The sequence below is a fragment of the Mobula hypostoma genome, chromosome 27 (assembly GCF_963921235.1).
Source record: "Mobula hypostoma chromosome 27, sMobHyp1.1, whole genome shotgun sequence".
In the NCBI taxonomy this organism is placed as follows: domain Eukaryota; kingdom Metazoa; phylum Chordata; class Chondrichthyes; order Myliobatiformes; family Myliobatidae; genus Mobula; species Mobula hypostoma.
The window spans coordinates 16,496,821-16,510,496 of record NC_086123.1 but is presented as its reverse complement, the minus strand read 5'-3'; the positions used below and the strand labels follow the sequence as shown (position 1 = coordinate 16,510,496).

General features: G+C 40.5%; 1 protein-coding gene across 3 annotated transcripts in view; it reads right to left on the bottom strand.

Annotated features, from left to right (window-relative positions):
- The window catches only part of LOC134338456 (transmembrane protein 132C-like), a 1,064,025-nt gene that overhangs the window by 354,765 nt on the left and 695,584 nt on the right, over positions 1 to 13,676 (bottom strand). For all 3 annotated transcript variants that reach the window (XM_063034272.1, XM_063034274.1, XM_063034273.1), the window contains one exon: positions 5,321 to 5,513. In XM_063034272.1, coding sequence (XP_062890342.1) covers positions 5,321 to 5,513 — 193 coding nt within the window. The remainder of the gene's footprint in view (positions 1 to 5,320; positions 5,514 to 13,676) is intronic.

Below are 13,676 nucleotides of genomic sequence, written 5' to 3'. Positions count from 1 at the left end.
GTTAGATTTGACTTTTCCCTGAGGATCAGTGAAGGACTGACAGCCACGACATGTACAGCTTTGTTGACTCCCTCCTTCGACATACTTGTACACAAGCCACTTCACACACAGCAAAGGGCAGGAGTTAAACTCTGCAGACTTGATTTCTGCCACTGTTCAGGATAATCAATACTTGCTCCCAGCAATTATTCCAACATTCTAAAAAACTACAACCGGCAGACATTTCATAACAACAAAAAAATGCTTTGAACCTGAGAATAAACAATTCTTTTCTACATCAAAACAAAACAATAGATTTGGATGTCCCTTACCCCCCACGATAACAACTCCCTACCACCCCAGTCCCCCTGTTGCTTTTAGTGGCTGGTAATTCATTTCAGGTATAAACGTTTGAGAAATTTAACTTCTCAAGGATTGTTTCAGTAAACACACACTGAATGTAGAAAGAATTGTTCTGAGAGAGAAAGAAAGAATCAAACTGTAATGCTTCCTGCAGGAGCTAACTGTTACAATCCACATTCCAAATATAATGGCATTAGCGAGTGATCTTAAGTTCTATTAGAAAATTCTATTAAAGTATTCCACAGATGCTGGGTATTTAAAATATCGAGCTGAGATATCAATGCAGTGTCTCACTGTGCAGTCAACCTGACAAATGGCCTGTTCATTCCCTTTATGGATGTCAGTCAGCCTGCAGATGGCACTGTCCACATAATATGACATGAGAAATTGAATTTAATGGAAAATCCTCCTAACACTGACATATATTTTGAGAATTTGTGACTATCCTTGTATCTTAATGTTCTGATGCTGGCCTCTTGGATTAAGTTGTATAAAACCTGTTGAAACTAAAGCACAACTTGTTGCTTTGGTTCATTCAGACATCACCAAGAACACAAACTAGTCCAGGTGAAACAAACTGCCTTAAAATCAATACTGATTTTTTGACTGAAAACCAATTTTTTTTGGCTGAAGAGCAATGCCTTATCGAGTAAAGAACTGTGAGGACTAATAAGCAATAAATAGGAATGTGGATTTTGACAACAGGAGCCACGGACAAAGCCCAGAAATGGAGACACGGAATGCAGCAGTGATGACATCCACATTTCAGGAATTTTGTTAATTATGTCACAGCATGCACATACTGGATTTACAGTTAGGTCTGCGGATAATCATTTTATTCTGTAACCTGGACCTAGTCTATAACTTTATAGATAATCTCATCATCTGAGAATATAAAAGCTGTATATACGTAACCACAGGTAGATCAGCTTTAACTGGTCTCCTGATGTGCATCAGATTTTTTTAATAAATTGCCCGTTATTTCGAACACCAAACCCTCTGGCCTTTCAGTTTGCTCCTACGCCACGTTTTACCAAGTGAAATGCTGTTTCTAATTGTTTTGCATCAACACACATATACAACTTGATATATCCTCACCCATCGATTTCTAACAAGATTTCTGTGCACAGGGTGACATTGCTTCTTATGCAAAGCTTGTTTTAGTGTCCCAAGCACACGGAATGCTCAATCTCTTTTCACTGAGGCCTTGGGCCAATTAATCTGTCCTGATCGATGCACAAGAATTTCTAACTATAAGGAAAATTCTACCTATAAGAGTAAATGGCTCACAAACCCAGATGCTGGAAATCCAGTGCAAACAAACACACACACACACACACACACACACACACACACAATGCTGGAGGAACTCAGCAGGCCAGGCAGCATCTATGGAAAAAAGTAGACAGTCAATGTTTCGGGCTGAGAAAAAGTAGACAGTCAATGTTTCGGGCTGAGAAAAAAAAAGATGAGTAGTCCCCCACCTACTTACTCTGACTTCTCATCTTTATTTCCAGTCCTGATGAAGGGTCTCGGCCCGAATCGTCGACTGTTCACTCTTTTCCATAGATGCTGCCTGACCTGCTGAGTTCCTCCAGCACTTTGTGTGTGTGTTGCCCAGTAAATGGCTCATCTGCCAATCACTGGTACAGATTCTTAGTTGATGAAACTGACTATACTGAAGAGGGAAGGATTACTGATATAAATATAAGCAATGAACGCAGATGAAAGCAAGCGAGCAAAATAAAGATCTGACATAGCAAAACACCGGGTATTTAAACCTGCTTGCACATTTTCAGAGTCGACAGGTCCACAGGTTGTGATTGTGATCCACTCTAGAAAGTATCAAATATCAGTTTATAGGAAAGAGCATTGTGCAAATGAATTTTTAAGGTGCTTCACAGGAATTCACCTCCCAAACTCATGGCTTCTATTATCTGGAATGATTGTCACCATCTAAGACTTTCCCAAACTTTTCTATGCCATGGACCAATACCATTAGGCAAGGGGTCCATGGACCACAGGTTGGGAACCCCTGTGTTAAGTCAATCTCTACCTGCCCTGGGAATCGGCAGCTTACTGGTCCACTGTCGAACGGCACCGCATCAGAAACTTAAAAGCTCAAGCAGGCAGCTCAGCGGCACCTTCTAGAGGGAATTAGAGCTGGTTGTTAAACACTTCCCGATGTAGACAGTAAAACTTGCAGAACATAGAACAGTACAACACGGGAAGTGCCAAACTAATAAAGTTAATGATGCCTAATTACACATATCCCTTCATTTTCTGCATATTCATGATCCTGAGAGTCTCTCAAAAGCATCCATTGTATTGAAGTCTACCACAGCTCATTCCAGACACCCCTTAGTCTAAAAAAAATTGCCCCACACTTGCCCCCTCTTTCCTCAAATACATGTCCTCTAGTATTAATTCACACTCTAGGAAAAATACAGGTAGTCTATTCTTATCTACGTCTCTCAAAATTTTATAAACCTCTTTCAGATCTTCCCTCAGTCTCCACTGCTCCAGAGAAAACGACTAGATTGCCCAAGCTCTCGAGAAAGAAAAACAATGATATACTGTTAGTAAAAAATGGTATTTCTGTACAGATCTTGTGAAATGGTCTTTTGATCAATTAAAATAAACTATAAGGAAACAAATGTCACAGAGGATTACAAAGGTTTACAGTTCTTAAAGGGGTTGGTAACATCCATAACCTTGGCAATACAGCAAATGCTTGTGATAATTAGCTGAAATTTAAGATTTCTTTCTGGCAGCTGTGCTTAGGCATGAGTGATTTGTCACCTGATCAAATGGTTTTGGAACTGCTCCCAAACCTGTTTGAGTGCCAACTTTCTCTGAAATGAAAGATAAAGGCAATCCAGATTGCACCTAAGTGTTTAAAACGAGGAACCAGAATGATTCATGGAAAGGGCAGGCACCTGAGATAATGGCCCCATTTACGCTGTAAATTGCCCACCAGAGTGACCATATAATCCTGCACATGGGGCTTAACGCAAGGGAGAAAACCTGCATGAGAGAATTGCCAGGAAATGTTTTGCATTTGAATCACTTTGAAAAAGCCACTGCAGAAAACCTGATGATCGAAAGCATTTGCAGGGAAAAAAAAATTGTTTTTCCACAAAAATACCAGAACTGTTTTGCTCTAGTTAACCTTTCACTTGTCATTCACGTATCCATATACAAAACCATGACCGAGAGTACGAATATGATGGCATGAACTCTGAAACATCGTTTACCTCAGTGTTTAAGAATGCTTGCCTTGTGCTTCTCTCAGAATCTTACCCAAGAACAGCACTGAATTCTTCCATTAGCAGAAGCACAAAGTTCTCACATATTTAGTGCGAGTATAATTTTAGCCAACAGAGAGAAGAGTGAAGAATTATTGGACTGATCAGGCAGGAACTGAGTAGATTACTGGAAAATGTTTATGGTAATCTGGAAACTAAATCCCCTGCTGTAAAATAAATGATGTATGAACTCTACTTACCCATGTTTCCCTTATAACTCTATTATCTTGAAGACTCCTTCACCTGTCTATCTTCTACCAAACACCCAGTCACAGTGCCTCATATCATTAATAATTTCTGTTATATTAATTTTGGATGTCATATCACCCCAAACCTCGGAAAGTGGGGTGATGGGTAGGTTCCAGTCGATGTCAATTACTTGTCTTGGGGAGAACCTCTCCACTTGTCTAAAGATCTGCTTCCTGTACCTACACCCGACACCTGCACCCTACACCTACAACTCAGCTCAGCGTTAGTGCCACAAGATTTCATATCATATCCAGAATCCTGAGGAGGAATTGCAGGAAATGCTTCCTAATAATCATTCTTTTGTCACTTTCCAGTTACTTCATTGTCATGGAGAGAACAGAATGTTTTTCCCTTAAGAGACTTAGGACGGGAACTATAACAAGCAGGAAGGAAACATATGCAAAGGAACATTTTATAACTTTGTCACTCTTGGCCAATATAGAATGATACCAATTTTGAGATATTTTAAATTTAATAATCCTTGCTTGGTTCGTTAAAGTTATTATAGCTGGGAGTGATAATGGGGACAAGCTCCTTTTACCTATTTAAATGCTTCCAATAGTGTGTGCCTCAAATAGCCTCTGACAACCAAGTCCAACTCCCAGCCTTCATGGGTGGCTTAGCTACGAAGCCCGGCGGAACAATTTCTACTGACAGGAGAAGCAGCGAAGGAGGCCTTAAAACTAGTCTCTTCAGGCAGGTGGGGCTCATCAGCCGTGGTTGGCAGCTCATTTAGGGGAAGGAAAACTCTGATCTCAAACCTCCGCTGCCTTGCGGCTATACCCACTCATGGGGAGGTCTTTGGGAGTAAACTCCGAGGGAAAAATCCGGAGCTGAAGTCCCTAAGGCAGTCCTATGTTGAGTTCAACGCTGATTGGCAACTGCTGCGACACTGCTGGTGCCAAACTGTATCGGTCTCTGCCGTTCCTTTGGGCGTGTAGAGAGATGTGCAGAGAGGAGGAGCTTGTTTTTCATATTGTACTGCCCAGGCTTGCATATCTAGACAGCAAAGACACACAGCTATGGTAGACCCTGACCGACTGTGGCCTCACTAATTCTTGCTCAAAACTGACTGTTTTCTTGATCAATTAGTCTGACAGTTATCACAAGTTAAATGTGGGCACCTTTCTTATAACATCTACTGTATATTGATAGAATATGTGCCAACCGCCATAAAACAAGATGAAGAGGAACAAGAAGAATATGTACAAAGATCAAATTCAGCAAGTCTGTACTGTCCCATCAAAAACAATAACAAATAAAGTACAAACAAATTATATTATAGTAGAGAATTTGAGGCTGGAAAACTTGCATTAACAACAGCTGACAACCAAAAATCATGAGCAGAAGCGCCTTGCTATGTTAATCAGTCATATAAGATTTGCCACAAGGTCATGTAATTGAAATCTGAAATCTCTTACCATGGCAAGAGGAACAATTTTGATGATGTCTCTCTGACTGACGTGCAGTTCCGACACAGCTTTGTCCTGGTCTATCTGTGAGGGCTTTCCAGGATACTCCACCTGCCACATGATCCGGCGAGTGACCGACAGACTGCTGAAGTTATCCATTTCAAAGTCCATCTGCATTATTTCATAAGAAGCCCCATCAATTCTGTAAAGAAGCGGAGACTACTTAACATTCTTGAAGTAACTGCTTAACAAGTAATTCCTGCAACAGCACATAACTGATTAATGATTGACTAACTATCTTCAAAAGTTGATTTACGTCACATTTTCAAAACAGGACGAAAGCAATATTTTCACTTGTTTGGAGTTAATTTATTCGAACACACTACAGTGCATTAAACTTGTTACTTTTCACTCATTGAGGTTTGCATTGCCAAGGCAGATCAGCTCTGACTGGTTTCGTGACTGTGAGCAATACACACTAAATGCTGGAGGAACTCAGCAGGCTAGGCAGCATCTATGGAAAAGAGAAAGCAGTAGACATCTCGGCCTGTGACGTCAACTGTTTACTCTTTTCCACAGATGCTGCCTGACCTGCTGAGCCCCTCCACCATTTCGTGTGTGTTGCTTTGGATTTCCGGCATCTGCAAGCTTTCTTGTGTTCGTGTCTGTGGACTCGCTTTCAGTTCTGAATGTTATTTGCTTACTTTCATTGCTTGCATGATTTGTTATTTTTTCCTGCACATTGGGTGCTTGAAGGCCTTCTTATTTTAATGGGTTCTATTGGCTTTCTTTGTTTGGTGGCTGCCTGTCAGGAATCTCAAGGTTGCATATAGTTTGCATACATTGATAACAATTGTATACATATAGTATACATACATTGATAACAATTGTACTTTGAACATACTAAAAGTGTTGAGCATCTAAGCAGCCAGTTGGATAGGACTTGAGTGCTTGGTCAGGATCTTGGGTATTGCTTCTGCAGGGATTACATGTTCTCTCTATGACCAACTGGTATGTGTGATCGCTGCACAGGCAGTACCCAAGCACTTGATTTCCACAGGTTTTCTCATTTCTTCCCACATCCCAAAATGCGGTGGTAGGTTGACTGGTCTCAGTTGTGTACATACATCTACTCATGCTTCTGGACACATCTTCAGTGATGTTCCTGGAATCATCGGGTGTTTCGGGTCTTTCAACATCATACACCCTCCTCCAGGTGACCCAGCCGGGGCTGATCAGACCCCAGCTTGTGTCCAGATGGCTAGCTACTTATGACTCCATGGCTCTCCTCTTTTGAGCCACAGCCATCTTGAGGCCCTCTCTGCCACATCGGTGGTACTGCGGATGGCTCTCCTCTTCCTCTCTCCCTCGATGCCCAAATTGCTGAGGGCTCTAACTAAGGAACGGGCTGCAAATCCCCTACAGTAAATTATATCTTAAAGAAAAGGGTCCCAACCTGGGGCCCACAGACCTTTTGCTTAATGGTATTGGCCTATGGCATAAAACGCCTGTCTTAAAGAATGCCTAACAGAGTCAAATGTGGATTGATAGATGAGAAAACAAGTTACAATGGTAAAAGAAAATAAGGAGAGGGGATGGATCGAATGAGATTGCTCCCCAGAGAGCCATCTTGCCCTGACAGACAGAATAATCTCCTTCTGTATCAAGGACAAGATACTAAAACCCTTTATGTGCAGATAAAATTCAAAAAGTAAAGCTTGTGGGAGGATCTAGATTTATTAAGTGTGTAAAACCTGCATGCTTACTTTACTGTTAAAATCCTTGAAGTCACCATGGATTTTGTGAGCAAGCGGCAAAACGTTCTCTGATATTCCCATCATGAAACAAATGTTCATGTCAATACCAGGGAAAGTTAGAAAGGAGTTGACCATGATCATCATCATCATCGTGTGCCGTGTTGTATTGACATGGGTGATCACGGTCCTATCGATGACCATGATTATTCCTTGCAAATTTTCCGACAGAACTGGTTTGCCATTGCCTTCTGCTGGACAGTGTCTTTACAAGATGGCTGATCCCAGCCATTATCAATATTCTTCAGAGATTGCCTGGCGTCAGTGGTCGCACAACCAGGACTTGTGATATGCACCAGATGCTCGTACGACCATCCACCACCTGCTCCCATGGCTTCCTGGGGATGGGGTGATAAGCAGGTGCTACCCTTTGCTCAAGGATGACCTGCAGGCAAGCAGAGGGAAGGAGCACCTTACATCCCCTTTGGTAGAGATGTGTCTCCACCCTGTCAGCCACCCAGAACAACAGCTTTCTTAATTTGCAAGGAAATAGGAAGAGAGTGGTTCAATTGATTTATAAAAAGCAAGTAGTAAGAGTTATTATTCATATAAAGATTCTTGGATGGACTCAGAAATACTTCACACATAAGTATATTGTGATTAAAAGAATGGTGCCCAGATGCAATATGAATATCCAGAAATGTATGAACATTTAGCATCTCTATATGAAAGCAATGACTCTTCCCCACAGAACAGGCAGAAGTCTTTCCATTTCCTCTAAAGTGAATGTAAAAAAATTGTTACAAAAGACCTGATAAATAGGACTGTGCTGGTCAATGATTTCTTCTTCATGGGTAGTTTCTAGAAATTGTGGATGATTTGCTTTCATTCCAGTTTTGTGGGTTCTGAGGTGACTGATAAAGCCAGTGCGCGATCTGCAGGCTCTTCCACGTAGAGGGCAGGAGATGCTCGGTGGAGGTTGTTGAGGAGGTGTTTTGCCCCTTCTTACATTTACCTTGGGCTTTTGTGTGCTCTCAGTGCATGGACTTGAGACTGCCACGGCGTATAGGTCATGTGTTAGTGTGAAGCAAGTGGTTGCAAGACATTCACTAATTCCGCTGAGGGCTAGACTAGCTCATTCCTGATGGCAGGGCTGACCTAGGGTGAAGGCAAAAGTCCTCTTTCAGTTTGCCCCTCAAGGTGCAGATTCCTGGCTAATTTCCTAAACCCTCTATGAGGAACTATGGTGTTGAAAACACTGCAGTTCCTTATTAATTGTTTTACAGAGCACCAGTATTCAGTCTGCAAGAGTGACCCTGAGCAACCTGCCACGTCAGCTGTTCATTCATTCCCATTCTTTACGTAACAGGACTTGATTAAAAACATCTCATATTTTGTCTCTTCAGGTTACAACCAACCAGCTCAATATCTAACTCTTCAGTTTTAGATAATTCATCTTTTTCTGTCAGCATCCAACCTGGCCATATCTGCCAATCCAGCTGTGATGTTGGCTCAGATTTTTCCTTGCTATTAGTATAGTGTGACCTGATAGCTATCACCCATAACCCTGCAATTAGTCACACATAACACAGATGAAGAAGTAACATCATCCACGAATTGTCCCATTAACCTATTTGACCTGGTTTCACACTATCATAGATGTTTCCTTCTGTCCTTCCCACCACCTTCTCTGCTCCCAATATTAACTCTGCTTCTTCTTCCACAGATGCTGTCTGACTTTCTGACTGTTTCCAACATTTTCTGTTTTTCATTACATTGTTAGGGTGTACTCTGGAGTTAGGGTATATAGCAAATACTTACTTCACCAGCAACCAATCATCAGACAGGAATGGGAACTGTAGATTGAATTTAAAATGCAACCCTGAACAATAGTTTCCCTGGAGCTGTGGACTAGAGTTGATTGCAAACTAGACAATGCTGATTAACATTCATTTTGGGTGTCTGGAGTGTGGGTGCAAAGAAGGAAGCATTTGAAAACTGTATGTAAATCAAAGGAAGCATTGTAGATACATTGTAACCATAGAATTTTCCTGCTGTTAGCTTTGATCTTTAGCATATAAAAATGTCATGTAACGTTGGTTTGGGAGGGCTTGTCCTCCAAGAATGTCTCAATATGACGTCTGCTGCTCATTTTGTTGAATAAAATACTCCTATATCTACTAGCTTCAGAGTTTCTCCGGTGACTTCATTCACGTTACAGCAACATCACAACAATAATTAAAATTCATCATATTTCAATCCCTGTAACACCTGCTCAATCATCCTAATGACTGCAGAAGGCATTATATATGGGCTAGTTCTTGAGCAAATAACTGACCATAGAATAAAACTACAACCTGATTGGTTCAAAAAAAGGTGATATTTTAGCTGAGCACAATCACTAACGACGGCCAGGTATATCAGGATGTATTCAGGAACTGGGAATGTAAAGCCAAAGATTAAACTGTGAAACATGAAGCCTTTCACTGAACTCTTCTTTGGAATATGAGCTGCTCGGTAGACCATCCAGACCTAAATCTGTTTGTGCAAGTACATTGGAAGCCTCTGTAATTGAGAGGGTAGTGTTTCACTGTGGTGGGGTCAGTCAGCGCACCAGATCTGGCAAGAGGTTTCAGTAAACACTAGGATCAGCAGGGATTTACTGTCACTTGGAAAGAAAGATTAGTACTAACCAATGACAGAGAGTGAGAGTTACAATGAGAAAGATGGAAATAGATTGCTACAGGACATCAATAGACTGGCCAAATGGGCAGACGTGGCAGTTGTGGTAGTGTTACAGCAAGAACAAAAGGAGACAATGTAGTCGAAGTGGAACTGTTTTTTTAAAAAAAAGCATGCAGGAATAGAGGGACCTGGATCTATGTTTGCAGGCTATATTATGAGAGCTAACTCAAGAAATTCAGCAGAGGCTGGAAATCCAGAGCAACATGCACAAAATGCTGGAGGAACTCAGCAGGTCAGTCATCATCTACAAAAATCAACCAACAGTTGATGTTTCAGGCTGAGCTCTTTCTTCAGGACCAGAAAGCAAGGAGGAAGATGCCAGCATAAAGGATGGGGCAGGGGAGGAGAAGAAGGATAGCTGATTATGTAAGTTCATATAGGACAGGTGACTATGTAAACTATGTAAAACATGTATATTACTAAGTAGGGTACAACTGAGAATTGTATGTAATTCTAAGCACACACCTTAGGATGATAGTGAAGATACTAGAGGGGGCACTGAAAACATATTTTTTTGACTGGCTTGAAGGATGAAGAACTTCAGCTGAAAGAGCTGAACTGGAGAAGTTGGAGTTGTTCATGAAGCAAAGAAGCTTCAGAGGAGATTTGATGGAGATGTAAAAGATCAAGATGATGGAAGAAAACCATTCCCTTCAGTGGATGGTTCATGGACATGGGAGAGGGGCACCAGGCTTCAAGTTTTGGGTAAAGGATCAAAGTCCATGGGAGTTCAAAGCTCTCAAATATTAATTGGGTCGGCACCAGAGGGAAAATAGTTCAGAGAACGGTACAGAGAGATTAGGGGGATATTATTGACCAGATTACTTTCATAGAGTTATCTGATATGGGCCAACCTACCTCCTTCCATGCTGCAACAGCTTAATGCAGAGTCTGCTTCCACTTAGTTGACCCCCAATGATGTCCTTCAGTTTTCATGACCCTAGTGAAACCTGATATCAAGATCAACATATGGGTCCTTCACATCAATCAGGACAGAATGTAGGAAGAAAAACTAATGCGTGCTGTTTCCCTAACCTCACAGCTTTTTCTTCCATATTTAAATAGTGTGAACATTGAAGTTTAAAGTATATCTATTATCAGAGTAATGTCACCATATACAGCTCTGAGATTCATTTTCTTGCAGCCATACTCAATAAATCCATAGTAGAATAATAACCGTAACAGAACCAATGGACGACACACCAACTTGGGCATGCAACCAGGGTGCAAAAGTCAACAAACTGCAAATGGAAAAAGAAAGAAATAATAAATAAATATCGAGAACATGAAATGAAGTGTCCTTGAAAGTGAGTCCATAGGTTGTGGGAACATTTCAATAATGGGGTAATTGAAGTTATCTCAGTTGCCAGAAAATAAAGTCAGGATTATTTTCTGGTAACTGAGTCTCCCCACCAGAGTATTTTATCCCTGAAAAAAAATCTGTCTGCTTTTTCCATGATTAATGGGCTAGAGGAAAGCAGAGCTTTGATAACTTGCAATTTCTGAAGTGATACTTCAGTGAGTCATTTTTCATGACAGAAGATGTTTCTCTATTTTTCATTGAATGACGAAACCTTGTCTTCTGAAAACTAGTACAGGCCGTCGCTTCCAAGTTCTGGTTACAAAATTAGTTGCAAATGTAAAAACAAATTATTATTTTGTGTTGGGTTTCTTTTCTGAATAAGCACTTGCATCTATGTACTTGTAAACCACAGTAGCAGAATAGCCCCAGTGGTCAACAGCATGTAGACTGTAGTTGGAGGTCAGCTCTTCACTGGTGTCACATGAAAATAACTTGTCACAAAAATAAAGTCAGAAAAAGATAGCCTGTCAATACATAAAGCAAAAGAAATATGGCGAGGAGATTCTAACTTGGCTTGCTGAGAGCAGGTAAACCCAGTTAATATGATACTTAGTATAATCACTGCCTGATTTATAAATAGATCCTGACATACTAATAAGGTAGAATTTATTAACAATATATGACATCCTTTGTTTTATATGATGTACTAATGTGAGGTACCTTGTAAATGACCTACTAATTAATTAAGCAAATAATACTTCTATGTTTTATTCACAGCAAACTATTAAATGGCAATAATGTATGTATATATCCAAGCCTACTAACTTAACTTTAAGCCAGGTCCAGCAATCTCACTGACTATAAGAGAGTCAAGTATTCATAAGGCCTATCATGTTAGCTCATCATAAAATGAATTTTCACTCTGTTTATTACCAGTGGCAAGCTCTGTAAAGACCTGACAAATGGGAGTTGAAGACTACATTAAAGTTAGTAGAATCTATTTACATCCTTAGCCATTGGATTAAGTGCCAGTTACCAATTCTGGAATGAAGATTTATCTAACAATAACTACCCATGAAGTAGACTACTAAAAACCATGAAAAGGGGGATAGGAGAGGGTATACATTTCACGAAGACCCTTCTCATTACAGCGATTTTCCTTTTTAACCTATCGGTATTCTGTAATAGTTTCGGGACATCTTTAAGCAAGTCCAGAAAATGGAATTGGGAAGTTCTGGTAGGCAAGAATTTGCAATGCTGTTACATTAAATAAGCTTGTAAACAGAACTCCACATAAGATGATGGAGTGGAAAAAAATAATACAAACTACAGTTCATATTTCTTAAAAATGTGCAAGAAGTGTCGACCACACATAAGTAATTTTTCTCAGGTGATTGTACTACAATGCTCACAAATTTTCTGGTAAGTATATAAAAAGACTTTGAATTTCCTTTACATCTTTCGTAACCTCAGGATATCTCTAAGTGCTTTACAGCCAATGACATGCCTTTTGAAGTGCAGCTCCTTCTTACATCTGTACTTTGAAATAATCTACCCTTTGGCTCTCTATTCATTATTCAAACAAACAATTGGCATCACACTTAGTGCACTGACCCCCATTAAAGCTCTTTCTCTCACTCTGGCCTCACTTCCTGGTGCAGAATTATTTCAATTTCCTTAAAATCATGGGACATGGGCTTGAGTGGACATACTGGACAACTGATTTCATCATTTACAAGCAGATCTACCTAGATCACGTGAATTACCATCACTCCTGCTTCAGAATTAAGCTAAAAAGAGAAAGTAACATCGGCCTTATTTTCACAGTTACCTTTCTACCTCCTTTGAAAAACAATTCTCTTGATCTTTTACACTGTCTCTAGCCTACCCAACACTTTCAATAATGTCTAAAGTAAATTTATATCTTTAAGACCATTTATTTGGTTGCCTGGATGCTTTTATCCCTGCCTTAGTCTACAAGGCCAAACTCTTAATGTCACTCCTTTATTCTGTGCTTATCCACTTCTGCTTCCTCCTCTCTGATCTCTTCTCAGAGTTGTTCTCGTCCATTAGATCCAAATCCTGCCTTCTCAGCACTGTTTCCACGAAAACATATCCACCCAACTTTGCCTCAATGCTAGTTGTTAATATTAATGTATTCCCTCCCTTCAGCTAATGTCTCCTTGCCCATTCAAAATGGGCATCATCATTCCCAACCTCAAAAGAAAAACACCCTTGACTCTTTTGACCTTGCAAACATCTCCTTTCTACCTTTCCTCATCAAAGTCCATGAAACATGCAGCTTCCCAAATGTTTTGGCAATTGTACTTTGTTTTTCATACTTTCACTTAGCTTTCCACTTTTGCCCCTTTATCAAAGCAGCTCTGAGCTGTCACTCACGTACCGTGTGTGATTGTGAGGGAAGTCCATCCCTCCTTATCTGTGTTGACCTTTCTGAACTCATTGATGACCTTATCATCCTCTATCAGTTTGATAGGACCACCATATCTTCTGTTCAATTTTTACCTATTCAGGGAATGGCCCCTACTCCCATTTTCACACC